General features: G+C 34.0%; 1 protein-coding gene across 1 annotated transcript in view; it reads right to left on the bottom strand.

Annotated features, from left to right (window-relative positions):
- The window catches only part of LOC111049031, a 41,300-nt gene that overhangs the window by 14,268 nt on the left and 8,032 nt on the right, over positions 1–19,000 (bottom strand). The window contains exons 5-6 of the mRNA XM_039422869.1: positions 15,721–15,964; positions 665–759 (exon numbers count right to left, since the gene is read on the bottom strand). Of these exons, the coding sequence (XP_039278803.1) occupies positions 665–759; positions 15,721–15,964 (339 nt within the window). The remainder of the gene's footprint in view (positions 1–664; positions 760–15,720; positions 15,965–19,000) is intronic.

The raw sequence follows: 19,000 nt of genomic DNA, 5'->3' as shown, positions 1-19,000 counted from the left end.
ATAACGGCAAGGAAAGTTGTGTGAGTGCGCCACACCAGATCATTATAAGACTGAGAAAAAGTGACAACTGGCATTTTTAAGTGGTCTAATAAGCGATTTATGGGTTGTTGAAAGTGCTAACTCCGTTTTCTTCCGAGATCATGAACGGTTTCGAATTTTCCATTGGAGTTTTTTTTTATACATTCAGTATATCATTGGTTTTGTTCTAATATGCGTCTCTTTGCGATTTATGCCAAAATAAACAAGTTATCGAATTCACAGAAAATTTTCCTTTTTTTATAAACGATATGGGGGAAAATGTTTTATTTTGAAAGATTCATTTTTTGAATTTTTAAGAGAAGTTCTGTTTAATATAGTCGAAATCGTTTATCTGGAAAGAAACCCGAATTAGCACTTCAACGACCCATAACTCCCATAACTCGCTTATTAGACCACTTGAAAATTTCAGTTTCCACTTTTTCTCACTCTTATAATGATCTTAACAATAATTATATTGAAGAAGATTATCCAATTTAAATAAAAAAGTGTGCCGGATAGCCTTAAGGTTCGAGGTATACAACGCTCAAGTGGGAAACACAAAACCACATTATATTTTAAACTCATTGAACCATCGATCAGTTGTTATATTGACGATTTTTTGTTGTTGTAGTTTCTTCCTACCAACCTCAATCTGATGTAGCAAGCTTCAGGACAAAGTATTGAGGCGAGTCTTAGAGCATCACATGGTAGAACTGCAAGAGGTGACATGTGGCTTCGTATCTGGAAAATTGTTACATTTTTATTGGACGAAAGTCGGAACTAAATTATTTTCTATGGAACACAAACAAATAGAAAAGAAAATGAATGAGAAGTGGAAAATAACAGAAGTTCTAATAACTAATATATTTATATTCATGATATTTATGAAATAGAACTATTATAATATGGTACCCTTTTTTTTAATTTAATGAAATAATAGATTAAAATACAAATTATAACAACTAGTTTCCAACTTCAATTTTTAAAAATAAATTTCAAATACTGAAATAATAACTAGTTTCAGTGTTCATCACCATCTTCAGTTCTAAAAAAAATTTCAAATATTTTTTAAAACCTGAATTATTTCAAGTACTGAAATTAATTTTTTAAAGCCTGAAGATTGTGTTGAACATTGAACCTAGGTTTTAAAGAATAAATTTCAGTATTCGAATTTTAAGAATTCATGATATAATTCAAATATTATGATTCCACCCAAGAAGTTATGCATGATTGATTCTGTCCGTGATCCAAGAGGCATTTTGTTCATTAGAATTATGTATTTTCCCAATTTATCGATTAATCTCTTGTCAGTCATTGACCCAATCATCAATTGAATCAGTGTCAATTTCGTGTCATATAACTTATGTTTATATACTTTGTGGCATTATGGATGAGCTTGACTTCATTTTTCATGTGACTTCTTCCATTTGGAGCCTTAATATTTGAACTTATTGAATTGTTATAAAGTGCGATGCTAGAAATTGTGATTTCAAATTTTTCTTTTTCTAATAAGTTTCCACCATTCAATATCTTGTAAAAGTATTGAAAGTAGAAATAAAGTATTAGAAGTCTATTAAAAGTAGCCCTAAATAAAAAAACACTAGTAAGAGTACTCTACTAATTGGAAGACCCCTTATTAATCACAGATTGCCAAAAAGGAATCACTGGAATTGAGTAACGATGACAAACTTGGATTTCAACCCATCCCTGATCACAAACTCTGATGAAAAACATTAATTTGATAAATGTGCGGATAAGTGTGATGGTGGTCCAAGGACTGAGGATTGTGTAAGTGCGGTGATTTACAGTGGTAGGGCAGGCGGCAGGACACGCTGTTGAGAGAGGTCGGTTGTTAGCGAAAGAGTATGTTCGCAGCAATTTTTATTCTTCTCGGACAGAGCGAGCTGAGCTATGAGTACGTGTGGAGAGAGGTCGGCCGATTTATCTGTCCTAACATCATCCGTTTTCTTTGTGTCCGTGACACTCGAGATAAAGTGAAAGATGAAGGTTGAGGACAAGAAGGAGGATAAGAGAAGAGGAGGAAGTGGACGGCTCGGAGATGAGAGGAGAAGAAGAAATAGATGTCTCGTCAGCAGGTGAGGAAGTAGTCGCTTTTGAGATGGTAGATGTGGAAGTGGACGGCTCGGAGATGAGAGGAGAAGAAGAAATAGATGTCTCGTCAGCAGGTGAGGAAGTAGTCGCTTTTGAGATGGTAGATGTGGAAGTGGACGGCTCGGAGATGAGAGGAGAAGAAGAAATAGATGTCTCGTCAGCAGGTGAGGAAGTAGTCGCTTTTGAGATGGTAGATGTGGAAGTGGACGGCTCGGAGATGAGAGGAGAAGAAGAAATAGATGTCTCGTCAGCAGGTGAGGAAGTAGTCGCTTTTGAGATGGTAGATGTGGAAGTGGACGGCTCGGAGATGAGAGGAGAAGAAGAAATAGATGTCTCGTCAGCAGGTGAGGAAGTAGTCGCTTTTGAGATGGTAGATGTGGAAGTGGACGGCTCGGAGATGAGAGGAGAAGAAGAAATAGATGTCTCGTCAGCAGGTGAGGAAGTAGTCGCTTTTGAGATGGTAGATGTGGAAGTGGACGGCTCGGAGATGAGAGGAGAAGAAGAAATAGATGTCTCGTCAGCAGGTGAGGAAGTAGTCGCTTTTGAGATGGTAGATGTGGAAGTGGACGGCTCGGAGATGAGAGGAGAAGAAGAAATAGATGTCTCGTCAGCAGGTGAGGAAGTAGTCGCTTTTGAGATGGTAGATGTGGAAGTGGACGGCTCGGAGATGAGAGGAGAAGAAGAAATAGATGTCTCGTCAGCAGGTGAGGAAGTAGTCGCTTTTGAGATGGTAGATGTGGAAGTGGACGGCTCGGAGATGAGAGGAGAAGAAGAAATAGATGTCTCGTCAGCAGGTGAGGAAGTAGTCGCTTTTGAGATGTGTGGATCGACCGAGTGGGCCGAATCAAAGTCAGGTACGAGGACGGCGGTCCTGTTAATATTATCAGGTGTGAGGAGGACCTCAACAAGCTCACAAATAGAAATAAGGACAATGTCGGTGTAAGTAAGAAATAATATAGATCAATTTCTGTATGAAGAAAATACCAATTATGACACATAAAACCATGATTTGTTTGTCCAGATTAAGTTAACATTTTAACGTTCAATGAAATAGTTAATTAGAGAGAAGGAGGAGTATTATCATTATAAATTATTTTATTTGAATTTCAGTTGCAAAGTATGGCTCTTGGCTACGTTTCTTATCACTTTGCTCAAGGTAAATTATTGTTTATTTTGATGAGCTCAAATAGACTATTTATTATTGCGTATGATTGTTGAAATAAATTTAGGAATAATTTCCATTCCGCTATCTTCCAATTATGATAATTATATTATATTCTATACGATAATTATTAATTATATTCTATCAATTGAGAATAATGTATCAATTAAGTGGAAAAGGTTTCAATTGTTTTTTTTTTGTTTTGTTTTTTTTTTGCCAATATGCTAGGCCTATTACTTGTAGTAACGTAATTACTATTCTTTGCTTTTCAATTTGCTGTAGCCTAGTTAAGAGAGAATAATAACTCCTAATAATAAATCATTATAATTTGAAAATATTTTATCATTATGAGAAAAATGATGAATTCTCCTATCTTATCTACAAGGTATATTTAGTACGCTAGTTGATGAGGATTATTGACACGATTACCTCTGTTGCTACTACTTTCTGAATCTCAAGAATTGAAGGCCTTTAATATTGATAAAATAATACTTGGATTGAAAATAGATTTCCTGTTTAACATTATCCGATTAATACGCATTGATAAAAATCAAGATAATGTATTTTTGAAACAATTTTGGTTAGCAAAATCATTTTAAAAATCTTTCACATGGCAATCCGTATATTAAGTATGTAGGCCTGAATCTGAAAAAAATCTGATCTTTCAGGAAATATTTTCTAACAATTGATTCAATTAAATTAATGCTGATTTCCACTTCTCTGTTTGTCCTTATCATCTCAGTAATATTATTTTATTTTATTCAAATGGAATTGATCACAGGTTTCTGTGCATGAACTAAATTGGTAGGTTTCAAGTCGATGTACATACATTCATTTTGTCTGGACCGGTGGGCTGGCCATGTCTTGATTCTCTCTGATTTTTATTTTTTTTTCTTTTCATCGGAAAACCGATACTTTTTTCTCTATATTTTTTCATTTTACTTTAATTTCTTAACCACTTTGAAATTTTATTTTACAAAATATACGTTTATTCACTTTTCTTACGTTTATGTCTGATTGGAATATTGACGACCTTATAGGGTTTCACGATACAATCGAAGTAAATGATGTTTTCAGTTTTTTACCTCACCAGTCTGAGAGTGTTGGCATGGAATTAAATATTCTACACACCAACATCAGAAGCATTAATAAAAATTTTGAGGAATTGGTGCACTACATAGGTAATATAAAGTTTCGCTTCAATGTGATTGCATTAACCGAGACGTGGATCACAGACGATGCTTGCTTCAATTATAACTTAGATGGTTACAATGTTTTTCATGCTAATAGTAAACACTCGAAATGTGATGGATTATGCTTGTTCATTGAAAATAATATCAAAACTGAGCTTATTAATGTCCATATTGAGGAAGCTAACTGTATTGGTATGGCTTGCTGGATTAATGACGTGAAATATTTAATAATTACAATATATCGTTCACCATCCCTCAACTTAAAAACTTTTATCGAAAGTCTAGACGAATTTCTGAAAAGTATGAAAGATATTTACAACATAATAGTATTGGGTGATATGAATTTAAATATTCTTGCTAATAATAGCCTTTCAAATGAATATTTGAGCACAATGCATATTAATGGTTTCAAATCTTTTATCAATAAACCAACTAGGTCTGTAAATGGCATCAGTACTTGTATCGATCACATATTTTACAAGGGAGGAGAGAATAATAACAATAATAATGTTGTTAGAGGGACTATTCTGAAAACAAATATTACGGACCATTTCAGTGTTTCGCTGCATTTCAATAGGAATATTAATGAGGAACCAGCACATATCGATGTAGGATCAAAAAGCATAATTGATTATGTAAATCTAATCTCTGATTTACAAAAAGAATCATGGAAAGAGATATATGATTCAATGGATATTGACGAGATGGTGGACTACTTTGTTAAAAAACTAACAGACCTAACTCATGCTAGAACTAAAACCATAAAAATAAGTAACAAGAAAAAACCTATAAAAAATGGATTACTCCAGCCTTAGTCGCGTCAATACGGGAGAGAGATAAATTACATAGAAAATTATTAAAAAACCCCAATAACTTAGAATTGATAAATCAATATAAGAGATACAGAAATACACTCAATACTCTGATAAAAAAAAGCAAGATTGATTATTTTAACTGTAAATTCGAGGAACACAAAAACGATTCTAAAAAAACCTGGAAATACATTAATGAACTACTCGACTTGAAAAAAAATTCAAAATCAATAAATCTAGATGCTACTACTCTTAATAAATATTTCGCTGGTGTTGGAGAATCGTTCGCTAAAAAGATAACCGATAATACAGACAATATAGAGATTCCCAAGTCAATAGCAAATCCTAATGTAAAAAGTATCTTCCTCATTCCCACAAACGATTATGAAATAGAGTTATTAATAGATCAACTCAAGAATAAATTTACACCAGGTGTTGATAACTTTACAGGACCTTTCCTCAAAAAAATATCACCCTCTATAACCTCACCTTTAGTTCATATATTTAACAAATGTTTGAGCGAAGGATATTTCCCTAAAAAATTCAAAGAAGCTAAAATTATACCATTACCAAAAACTGGAGACCTTGGAAACCCGGATAGTTACAGACCGATTAGTTTAATGAGTAATATTTCTAAAATACTAGAAAAAATTTTGAAAATCAGATTAATGAGTTTCCTAGATAAACATAAAATCATTGACAACAATCAATATGGTTTCCAAGCAAATAGTTCAACCAAAGATGCGGTAATCCATCTCAACAATATAATTTTTGATAACTTTAATAGAAACAAAAAAACACTGGCTATTTTTATGGACTTATCCAAGGCCTTTGATACAGTTCCTCACAACATACTCCTCTATAAACTGGACAGGGTGGGTGTAAGAGGTTCTGTGAATAAGTTATTCTCAAGTTACTTGTCGAATAGGAAACAGTATCTCACTTTAAATGGACAGACAGACATCAGTTACACCTCTCAGTTCGGTACTCCTCAAGGGACAGTACTATCCCCGATTTTGTTTCTCATCTATGTAAACGACCTGTTAAAATTAAACCTTGAAAATTGTACTATTTTATCTTTCGCCGACGATACAACTTTGATTTTTAGCGGAGACACATGGGAAGAAACGTTCAAAGTTGCAAATAATGGTTTGAAAATAGTTCAACAATGGCTTGAAGATCATATACTAACCCTAAATGCAAAGAAAACTAAATATATAACTTTCTCACCCACCGTAATTGGTCAACCATCAATAGATCTTGAACTTTCTATAAAAAAATCAAAGAAAAATAACAATGGCACCCAAATAATGAATGAGGTCGCCCACGAAAATATACCTTTGGAAAGAGTGCAATCTATAAAATATCTTGGTATTTTTGTAGATCGCCATATCAAATGGAACATTCACCTAGAGTACCTCTGCTCAAAATTGAAATATCTCATCTATATTTTCTATAAAATAAATAAAATTAAAAACAGGGAGATAATAAGAAAAATTTATTTTGCATATGCACATTCCTTATTCCAATATATCATTGAGGTGTGGGGTGGAGCTTTTGATACGCACTTGAGAAAACTGTTTGTCCTCCAAAAACATATTATAAGAGCAGCTCTAGGGAGACCACGTTTGTACCCAAGCCGAGATATTTTTATTGAACTTGATGTACCAACATTGAGGCAAACGTTCATGAAAACCGTAATACTCTACATAAACAAGAATCACTCTCTATTTTCAGCTCGCACTACCCCTTACAATATGCGAGTAAATCATTTCAATAGATACAATATGCATTTGATCAAGCTCACTACATGTAGGCATCAATTCTTTTATTACTATTTTATGTAATGCTATATTAAATTATTTATAAACGTCGTAAATTAAGAGTATTTAATGTGTACTGTGGATATAAGATTCTATTGTACAAGAATGTGTAATTATTGAAATCAGTTTTTTGAGGAGTAATATGAAGTTGGAAGTTAATCAAGTATTCATAGAAGGGGATATGAGGATGCTGCACATTTACATTATTTTCCTTCTCCAACACACGTTGACAATGGACGTAATCCCTATTTCCCATTAGATGCAGTATCAGTGGAAAAGGTTGTGAATAGGTTTTCTTACAAGTCGCAATTATAAACGATTCGCAATACCTAAAATTCCCATCAGTTGCTTCCTCAGGTTAATGGTGAAAGATATATATTTAATAAGTTGAGAAGAGTTATTTTTTCGTTTCGATAATAGATAAGGATTCTACAAGTTTATCATTCAATAATCATCAACACTTGATTGAATTGAGCAACAAATCAAATACGGAGCTGCAACAGGATGTAAGTGATGCGGATGCAGAATGCATTCACTATGTGCATTAGTATTACACAACGATGTGTTACTGTACAATATTGCTTATTACTGTGAGTAATATTGCACTAAGCAATATTAATATCATTGATGGACATATTACTGCAAACCAGAACATAGTTGGGATGTAATTCTGGGCGAACTCCAATGAATAATAATGTGAATATTATTCGCACCCTCTACAAAGATTGCTTTTATTGCAATAATTTTTATTAGCTCAGGAGCGACCCTTCTATCAATCGTTATTGGACGGTAATAAAGCTTCCCAGCTTGGATCACAGCCAATTTGATTATTACATGAAATTCACTGCGCATAGCTTGTCATTAGTCAACGAGTCACGTGGCCTGCTTTTAAATAATGGATTTGGCAGCAAAAGCACAGGCCAAGCCAGCAGTCGATGAAAGCACGATACCTGCCAGAAATCAAATAATTAATTGCCGAAAGCTTGACAGATAATGCAAAGTCAGCGAATTATGCTGCCTGCCAATAGCACTCGCAGTTCTGAACGTGGAAAATGTTGTATTGGATATTCATGAACCCCAATATGCCTAATTCAATTGATATATAAATCACTTTGTTTTATTCAAGAAACAATTATTGTGCTGTCAGGTCTGACATTGAAAGTAAGGTAGAGTCATCAGAGTATAAAGATTCCGATAATAGTAATAATAAATTAAGTATTATCAACAGGAATTGGAAGTGTATGAGAGACGTCAAACAAATTGAATGCGAAGCAAATTTTATCGAGATACAATAGTGGAGATAATATTGGGATGAAAATATCATAACAAATGAGTCGCGGTGGAGATGGATGCTTCTAAACAGCTGTGTAATGTTGCACCACACAATGCAATTGATTCGAGTCAATGATATAGATATATATACGAGATCGTATATAGAAGGTCGATAGCGAGCTGAAATCTACATAATTATCGACTTGACCGTTCTGTTTGTACCCCAACTGGAAAGTGCGAAACAATAATTGCAAGTGATGAAAGCTAAACTTATTAAAGTACTCATCGAATATGAATGAGAAAAATGAAAGGAGGATGCATGTTGGTGGATTTTAAATAATGTGAAGAAAACGATTAGAGTAATAGTCATGGAGAAGGGAAGAAAGATAAGAAAAGTATGGACAAGGAAGCTCTGATTGACTAGCATAAAGGAAACCAGTAGTAATTATTGGTGAAGAATGATAATACAAACGAGATCAATGGGAACGAATAAGAACGGGGAAAAAGAAAGAGAAGGGAAGAGAAAATGTATGTGAGTGGAAGAACAATTATGAATATATATTGGAGAGAGGCAATTTGAAAATAAGATGTATTATGGAGATAATACTCTACCTGTTGTGAAGATTGGAAAGATGCAATTGCCGGTGAGAGGTGAGGAGATTCACCATAGAATAACAGATAATTAAATTTGAAAATCATGTTACATACTTGTGTGAAGAGTGCAGAGTTGAGCTTCTTGGCTTGTCGACATCTACCTTTTGCAAGACGAATTTCCTCCAGGGAGTAATGCAATTTCATGCGGTGTGCTTCTAATATGCACTGTACGCTAAATTCACCTTTTGTCATGCATATAGTTCCGCTCTCGAACTTTCAGATTGTGTTTATCAGCCGAGATTGCCGTGCATAAAGTTTTGAGAAATGTGTGGAGATTAATAATAATCTATCACCGAATATGAGTTGAAATGTAGGAGTGATTGATAATTCTGGAGTATTATTGACAATTGGATAAGCAACAGTTGAAATTAGAAGAAAAATGTAAATGTTATTAATTTTATGTTTCTTTGTTGCAGGTAAGCAATTTGATGGTCACTCTTCCCTTTGAAATATTCTTCCCTTTTGAACTTTATCCATTGGTGAGTAGCCTAAACGATAACACTTTTATCAACTTTCAAATTTTCTACAAGTTCTTTCACAACAATACTTGAACAATTTTTTGATATTGATTATCTTACTCTCCTATATTATCTATATTATCATTCTCGACTTTCCCAAAATTTTCTATTTCTTGAAAACATTTTCGATATGGGTGAAGTTTTTTTTTCAATTTTTAAGGTGATATGGTGGCCATTTTGTATAGTTTGTATAGTATGCAGACAAGTGGCATAAATGTATATTGGTATCCACTTCAAGTCGATCGTACATAGCAGCTGAAGACGGTAGTCTAAAATTCGAGCACATGAGGTGGAATTTTTCCTTCATATGTCTGCACGCGTCTATCTGTTACTGCATGCGTTCGTTTAACCAGCTGCAAGCTTCAATGTGAAAATCTATATGTTGATTTGACAAGATATATTATAGTCTTTTAATCTAATAAGTTCAGTGTGTGAAGATGATCGAAAAACTTTCTATCGTGATTAGTAATGCCTGCTCACCCGATTCCTAGACTTGTGCGTGGGTGAAGAGCCAACATTTTCATCATCAGGTTTCAAGTTCATTTTTGGTCGATAATTTCCTCGTTGAATATATTACGTGTCAATTTGATTTGCAAGAGAAAATTGCGTTTCGTCCATGAAATTAGTGGATGATGATGATGTTTCGGGACTCTGCTTGTGCTGCTAGGCTGGCGTAGGAAAGGGACCCGGCAAAGCTGGAGTTTGGTAATGCCTACACTGTTGAACTAAGTTTGACAAATCTCTTTTGAATAAATCGATGTCCAATAGCTGCTTTAAATCTATTATCTGAAACTCGATGAATATATTACCATACTGATTTGAGCATGCATTCAAAGTCCGTTCTACTTGAACCATACCAACCCACCTTCTCTCGCTAAGTTAGGCATAATGTATTATTCAACACTCTCCCCCCCCTTGCCGTTCTGCAACAACTCAACAAAGTGAACTGTGTACTTATTCGTGTATTTCTGAGAAATATATTCAATTATACAATAAATTTTGATTATAAGATTTCTTTAGCAATATCTTCAATTTATTATAAGCATTAAAAGCATTTCTCTATGAGAAGTTGATACTTTAAGAAAACAAGTTATAAATTTCAACTATCTTGGTAATGACGTAACATACGATACGATATTGATGTGTACAATAAAATATCGTAGTTCCAGGAAATATGTGGCACAATCCATAGAAATCTCAAAAATAAAACTAGACAAAAAACGAGAATAAAGATCTATAGTATTATTGCTGTTGTGACTATCCTTTAGGGAAGTGAGAATTGGATTCACACACGAAAATCATTATAGTATAATGAGGTTCTAACTAGTCTAATATTTGGAATTACGAATGCCTCAAATATTCATTCATTTCATTCATTGACAATCTCTAATCATTATTACAATAATGGAAGAAAACAACAGGCATAACCCAAAACTCTCTTCTCTCAGGTTTTGATGAATATAAGTTTCAAAAAAGAATGAGGCTATGATTCTACAGGTTATGATGATATTCCAAATACAGTAGGTTGATTGAGGTACTCATCTCCTTTTTTTAAATATAGAGGGAAAACGTTGTAAGTTTTTATTATCATCATGGTTTGACTTGGTTGTCACAATTGGATAAGTCCTTATTTTTATTAGCTTGATCGAAAATCCAAATCTATAAAAGAAAGGAATAACTCATACTTTACATTATCATATCAGATATGATAACAGACATTATCTATTACTTATGGTTTCCAGAACAATCATTGTTCTAATACTGACATAAACATAATTATTATCGAGATAGAGTTATTGATAATAATTTGAGACCTCATATTACTCAAGCACACTTCTGTTGGAATATTATTCACTATATGTTTCTCTACATTGATTATTGCGTTATTTCACAATAAAATGTTGAGAGAATAACGTTGCATTGATTATATCAAGAGAAATTATTATGGCAGAAAAGCAATTTAAGTTCATTATGGATTAATCGTTATTGTATAGCTCCATCAATCAGTTTGTATGATTATTCACTGATTAGAAACTCTTTCTTATAATTCCATGCAGAATTTTGGCTTGGGGCTTCATGCATGAAAGAATGTATGAACTCCATTGAAAATAGTTTGAATGCCGTTATATAATTAGAAAAACAAAGATTCGAAATCGATATGTGCGCCCCGCTAGCTAAATAGTTCACACAACATAATGTCTGCATATGCAAGCTCTCCAATATTCTGATGTGTGTCTCGGTCAGATCTACTCCATTATTTATACGTCTATCTAGGAGCAGGTACTTCTGGATCTGTTCCATAATAAATTTACAGCTCTATGGTCTGCGCTCCATGATTACGTCACAGCAAGTTCCAAATTTAGGCCTACTCAGTCATACGTCATAATGCTGCACTTCAAACTTTGCAAAAGTGGTCCAGTTAGTTTGTAATCCATAATATTGCTGGATGATTCTCCTATTGGGTGGGGAGTCCAATATCTATTACGTGGGCTTCTGCTAAAGCATTAGTCATGATATGCCATTATCACTCATGCGATAGGAAGCTTTGATTAGTTTGCTTTCGATGCTCTCATGTTTAGAAATGGATCACAGATTATACCACAGTTGGTGGGTTCACAGATTAAACAATATTGCACAACGTTCTTCAAGTTGAGGCTTACACCAATAATCAATTGTTTCAATTTGACTAATGCAAAGCAATATAAAGGAAACAGTACTTGTTAGTTTGCCAGCTTATCCTGTCCTGTCTCTAGAGACTACTATTCCTAGTAGCAGAACGGTACAAAATGTTGGTTTAAACGATCCTGATTGATATTGATGGTGGCATTTTGAAATAGAAATTGAACATATACAAACGGCACATTTACTAGAGACCCTCTGGGTTGAAGAACTCGCTCATGAACTGTTGTATTGATATCGAATGAAAAAGACTAAGAAATTGTCAAAAAACCACAGATTTATTGATACTTAGAAAGACCGGTTTATGTTATTACACCATTGTCAATCTCTGATAAATCAGACAATGGTGTAATAACCGAAACCGGTTTTTCTAAGTATCAATAAATCTGTGGTTTTTAGACAAATACTTAGACTTTTTCATTTAATATGAATGATTACCACAATATCAACATCTCAACTACACAAAAAGTGTTGTATTGATCTTTGAGATCAGCAACTTGTAATATTATACATAGCTGGTGAGAATTATTATGGAAACAGCTAAATACTTTTCCAAGTATGATATTACAATAGTAGGTTCCATGGGAATCCTATTCCAATTGAAAAAAACTTTTGATGGTGGCATTTTGAAATAGAAATTGAACATATACAAAAAAATTGATGGTGGCATTTTGAAATAGAAATTGAACATATACAAACGGCACATTTACTAGAGACCCTCTGCGTTGAAGAACTCGCTCATGTACTGTTGTATTGATATCAAATGAAAAAGACTAAGAAATTGTCAAAAAACACAGATTTATTGATACTAGAAAGACCGGTTTATGTTATTACACCATTGTCAATCTCTGATAAATCAGACAATGGTGTCTGATAATGGTGTCATTAAATATGAATAATTACCACAATATCAACATCTCAACTACACAAAAAGTGTTGTATTGATCTCTGAGATCAGCAACTTGTCATATTATACAGAGTTGGTGAGAATTATTATGGAAACAGCTAAATACTTTCACAAGTATGATAAAATTACAGTAGTAGGTTCCATGGGAATCCTATTCCAATTGAAAAAAATTCTTTCGCTTCAAAGCTTTTGTCCGCCATCTTGGATTCAACCTCATTTCGAATCCAGCTTCAATTTGAAACCAACTTTCTTTTCAAATGGGAAGGTGGTCATGTGATACATGATTTCGACACAAAATTTCAAAGGAAAATTAATGGCCAACGAACTTGACCTGTAAAAAGGTTCGAAGAATTCGTGTTCTAAATTTGAAGCTGATTGATCAATTCTCTCTAAAGTTCTTGTCGAACATATCAACAGACAGAAAACGACTTTGGGCTCTAGTAAGTCAAAAGTGAGAGCTTCGCTAACGCTCGTTCAAATATCAATGTCAATCTTAATCACCTGAGTTTGTGGCAACTAGATAATGGTCCAGGCACATGATACATATTCTTCTGAATCTTGTCTTGAATGTAATCTGTAGGTATTTTTGGAAATTAAGCTAATATATTTATTCAAAAATCAATTTTGAAATCACACAGCCCTTTTATGCTACAATCTAAGAGAACTTCGAATTTCAAAATATCATACAGTTCATTGATTGTCATTCTTTTCAATTTATCTGTGGAAAGTTTGACATCTTGTGAGACCAGACTCCTCCAATATAATTATTGGATGGAGAATATTCAATTGCATGGAACCCATTAATGAAAAAAATACATTTCTCTGGAGAATTCAGATATTCATAATTCAGGTATTAAAGAAGTTTTGGAAAATTGTCTATTAAATTATTAATATAATAGGTTGTGAAGGACTATTGATAGATAATGGTGTGATCCAATGGAAGAGCTGAGTTGAATTGGTGTGATCTCTGAATTGAACGGAATACAGGTTTCCATTAACATTTTAGAAGTGAACAATCTAATGAGAAAAAAAAGAAAAGAAATAAATGAATTATATTTTTGATATTTTCATTGAGAAACTCTCTAGTAGGCGGAGGACTTGGGAATCTTATTTACTTCACAATCCTCAACCATTCAAGTTTTTTTCAAAAATTTCCATATTTTCAACATTTACTCAAACACTACAAACCATACTTCATTGGGAACTAGAAGCATAGCATATAGAGTATTCTATCACTTACTTATTCATAGTGTGTGAGAAATCGGCATCTACATTGAGCAATTTGTATTCAGACACCTATCATTTAAACCAGTGGTTCTCAAAGTGTGGGGCGCGACCCCCAAGGGGGCGCGATGAATGTTCAGGGGGGGGGCGCAAAGCTTGGTAGAAAGATTGCTTATAGTAATTATTTTAGAAGTAAATTATTTAAATGTACTTCTAAAATAATTACTATAAACAATCTTTCTACTTTTAAAATTCCATTTGAAAATATTTTAATGAGAACTTGAATGGTGTGGCATTGTTTCAAAACCCATTCAAATTCTCAATCAATGAGTGCTCCCTCAACATTATGGAAAAAGAAAACCTCATTGATCTCCAAGGTAACTATGAAGTATGCTCTTAAAATGAAGTTTGAAGAATATTCTCTCACATCCTTCTGGATTGGTGTGCACAAGGAACACCCACTTTTGAGTGAAAAGGCATTAAAAATATTGACTTCATTTGCGACAACTTATTCGTGTGAAACTAGGTTTTCTTCTCTAGCTGCCATGAAAAGTAAATTACATCAAGACTGGATGTGACCAAGTAACTTAGAGTAGCGTAATCAGAGCTGACACCTCTCTTCAACAAACTCTGTGTGAAAAAAACAAGCTCATCCTTCACACTGAAGCTCTTTGTATTGTTAATTGCAATGTGAAACAAAAGTAACAACCATGAATTATAAATTAAAATAAATGTATAATTCTTCGTATAGAATTGGTTGTTATACGCTTATACATGTAGGGGGCCCCGGCTTACAGCTGAATTATGCAGGGGGGCGCGAAGTGAAAAGATTGAGACCACTGATTAAAAACATGCACCCAATACATCTTTCTTATTTTTCAAACACTACAAACCGTAATTTATTTAATTATTCAGGAATACTTCTAGAAAAGAAACACAGGATAAAGCCCAAAATGGTTTCAATTAAAATTTTATACAACATTCCAATTTATATGTTTACACAATTTATAATTATGATTGATGAAAACACTGGGATTTTGTCAAAAATATTACTAATTTTTTGTAAAATTACAAACATGCTTCAACACCAACAATGGTGTCATCTACAGTGTGAAAAATTCAAACTTTGAAATAGTAGGTTAGGTAAGTTCAAAGTTTTGAATTTTTCACTTTGAAGATGACACCATTGGTGTTCAAGCATGTTTGTAATTTTACAATAAATTAGTAATATTTTTGACAACATCCCAGTGTTTTCATTATGGATAGATATCACAACATCTCTGAAGATTTAGATGATTATTATACATTCATTTTTGGACGACTAGAACATTTCAGCACTTACTTACAATGTGTGAGAAATCGGCATCAAGATTGAGCAGTTTGTACTTGGGCGTTGGCTCGTTGCGTTTCCACTGTTGAGCGTGCATGTTGTAGAGCGCCCTGACCAGCTGGTAGTGCTGGAGCACGCGCAAGCACGGGCTCTGCTCAAGGATGGTGGTGAGTTGCTGTGCGGTCACCGACACTCCGGTCAGGTGCACCTCTGTCAAGCCACTGCCTTCGATCGCCTTTCGTCTGCTGGTCCATAGTGATCTGCAAACCACACTGATTATTATCATACAATGGTTTGTTAGGGCCGGGCACCCACTGATTTATTAGTGAGGTCCACGTTATAATGGCAGCAATTGATGAACATTGGTGTTGCTAACCTTGTCATTCATTCGATCACGGAGAAGAGATCACGTTATTGAATCCAGAATGATTTATTGTTAATCATTTTAAAAATAATTATTCAATTGCTATTCTTCTTTCTTCTGTAATTCGACAAAGCAGATAGGGTTAACCTTTTCTACCTCCGCAACCGTATAGCCGAATTGTTTTTGACCCATATATAAATAATATAATTAATTACACAAATATTCAATCTCAATTATGAAAATGCATTTATTGGAAAATATATTTCCTTAACGAATAAAATACAATTAATAATTATCAACAAGAATGAACAGGTCATATTCTATCAAATATAGCGAAATCAGCCATTTACTATAGGAGGCAGTTGCAACGCAGAGGATCAGCAACGCTGTTGTCCTATCTTTTCCACTGATATAATAACGTGGACCTCACAATACAATAATATTAAGTCAAAAAGTGCAAATTGCAAAACAAATTTCCTCAGTGTTAAAAATCTCATCAGCTTGGGATTTCTAATTATTTTTGATACAGTTATTTTTAAAATATTCTATGTATGTGCTTGTATTGGTGGTCCGAACACAGCTCTGCTATTTATTAGCTGATAAAATTGTCAATATCCCCAGTTCTCCTATTTTGTATTTTTAGTGATATCCAGGAAAATCAGGATTATTATGTTGATTATTTTTTGCGGATGATACCAACATGAGCTCCTTGCTTGTGTGTGAGTCATGGAAAGTGCGTTGTTGAAGTGATGAGACGATCAAACGTCAATGCCAACGCGAGATTACAACCATAGAGTAAAAAAAACTATATTTTTTATTTCTTTATTCTATTTAGATTATTTCTTTTATCTCTGTTAGAACCCAAGAACCAGGCGGAGCTAGCAGACCCAAGTTTGTAACGCTCCTTACCACTAGACCAACCCGACCAGCAAATTGAAAATCACCAATAATTATCATTGTACGATGGGATGGAATTGAATGATTTGGAGGTAATTGATGGTTAATAAATCAACAAGAACTATGTATACCGTTCATGCAATTGTTCATGATTTTCAAACTCCAGAGTACTGCAACAAACTTACATTCTAGTGCTTTCAATAGTTAAAACTCATGGACATGAAAATGCTATTCGGAACAAAGGATTAGAGAAGAGGATGTGAAATCAATTATTCTACTTAATCCCTTGTGTACTTTTTGAGCGTTCAACTGATTTTACATGCACTCTCCTGATGTGAGATACGATAACTCTTCTGGACGAATTATTATCACGTGCACCTTTTATGAACTCATTTGAATCAGTAAAATGCAACAATGAATCATGCTGCTGTCCTTAATTTCCCAGTCTCCGAACTAGAAAACTATTAAAAGTTGTCAACCATCTGAACTAACAAGTAAAGTTCCCTGCACTAACATTTTCCCCCTGGGAATAAATTAATTATCTAGAGAAAATGAACTTAACGGAATTTGATTATAACTTCCTTGTTAAAAGCATAGTATACTTCGTTGACAAACTTTGAAAGTATGAAATTTTTATCAAAAGCGGGAACTATCTGGAGAAACTCGGACGGAAAGTATATAGGACAACAAAAGTAGGTCAAGACACGCGTCTGGTAGGTGTTTTTGAGGAAGGAGGACGTCTTTTTTCTGAGAAATCTCTCAAACAAAAGGTGTACAACTCATGTCACTTGGATTATGAGTGCTACAGTGGTCGTCACAATTGTGCTAACTCTTGACCCCATTCACACTAGATGACTACGTAATCACTTAATTCTTTTGACAGGAGTAGAGAATGTGTCTTGAAAGGACGTATTCACCCATCATTCTCCTTCCTTTTTCTTTCCTCTGCCTTCTCTTTACTTTCCTTCTTCGTGAGAGTGGAAATATTTGAGTTTGTCAGTAAGTTGTTTAAAATAATGATGCTACAAAAGTAAACAAAATTTAATGATTATTGTTCATGCCGACTAAATAATATTTTCTCATCAATGTTATTCACAGAATTATAATTTTATGATAAAATTTTGCATAATCCCAAAGTAGCAGGTAATGCTTTGTGATTTATTGTATTTTCCCCATATTTTTGGTTTATTCAATCTCCCAAGAGGAGTGGCGATTTCTCAATATAGAATATCATATTAGTTGAGAGTCATAATTATCATCGATCTACATAGTTGTGCATCTCCAAAATTATCAAAACGGGCATCTTGTCATTTTAACGATCCACATTGCACCTCGCTCACAAGCAATTTTGAGTAGGAAATATTCTACTTGAATTTTAATGAACGTTCGATTTGTTTATAAACTTCAACTAATGTACAGTAGTTATATTGAGGAACAGGGAAGTATATTCGAAGAAAAATAAAATGACATGTTAACATATAGAACATCCGTCCCACAAACATTTTGTAGGCTCCAATAGAGTTCAACATCCGGTTATTTACAGGATTATCCATTACTCTGGAATATGGGTGGATATTTGATGGTCGATACGCAAATAGGTCACACACCCGCAAGGGTTGTTCGCTTGTGTTCAGTCAACAGAAATCAAACCTCTTCAGTTATGGAACTCAGTTGCTCCTAATATGACATATTTCATCTTTCCCTTCCATTACTAGGTCATTTTTCGATGATTTTTGCAATCTTTCCTCATCTATCACTTCAGATAATTGTACTTGCTCAACGTAAGTGATTATAATAATAATAATTAACATTGACAACCCTTACATATAAACAGAATAGACAATTTCTTCCTGAGATATGGAATCCAGTGGATTGTAGAATACTTTATGTTCAATATATGAGCAGATCGATTCTATTCATTGGAGAACCCGTTCTTACTGGTGGTCGATGATCCAATGAAGGAGCAGTGTAGGCTTCACTGTGCTACACCAGTCTGTTGCTTGTATTGTGTGAGAACCAGTACTCTGTTTAGCCT

Source organism: Nilaparvata lugens, chromosome 3 (genome assembly GCF_014356525.2).
Source record: "Nilaparvata lugens isolate BPH chromosome 3, ASM1435652v1, whole genome shotgun sequence".
Taxonomy (NCBI): domain Eukaryota; kingdom Metazoa; phylum Arthropoda; class Insecta; order Hemiptera; family Delphacidae; genus Nilaparvata; species Nilaparvata lugens.
Note: the sequence above shows the minus strand (reverse complement) of the source record. Positions and strands in the feature narration are given on the sequence as shown.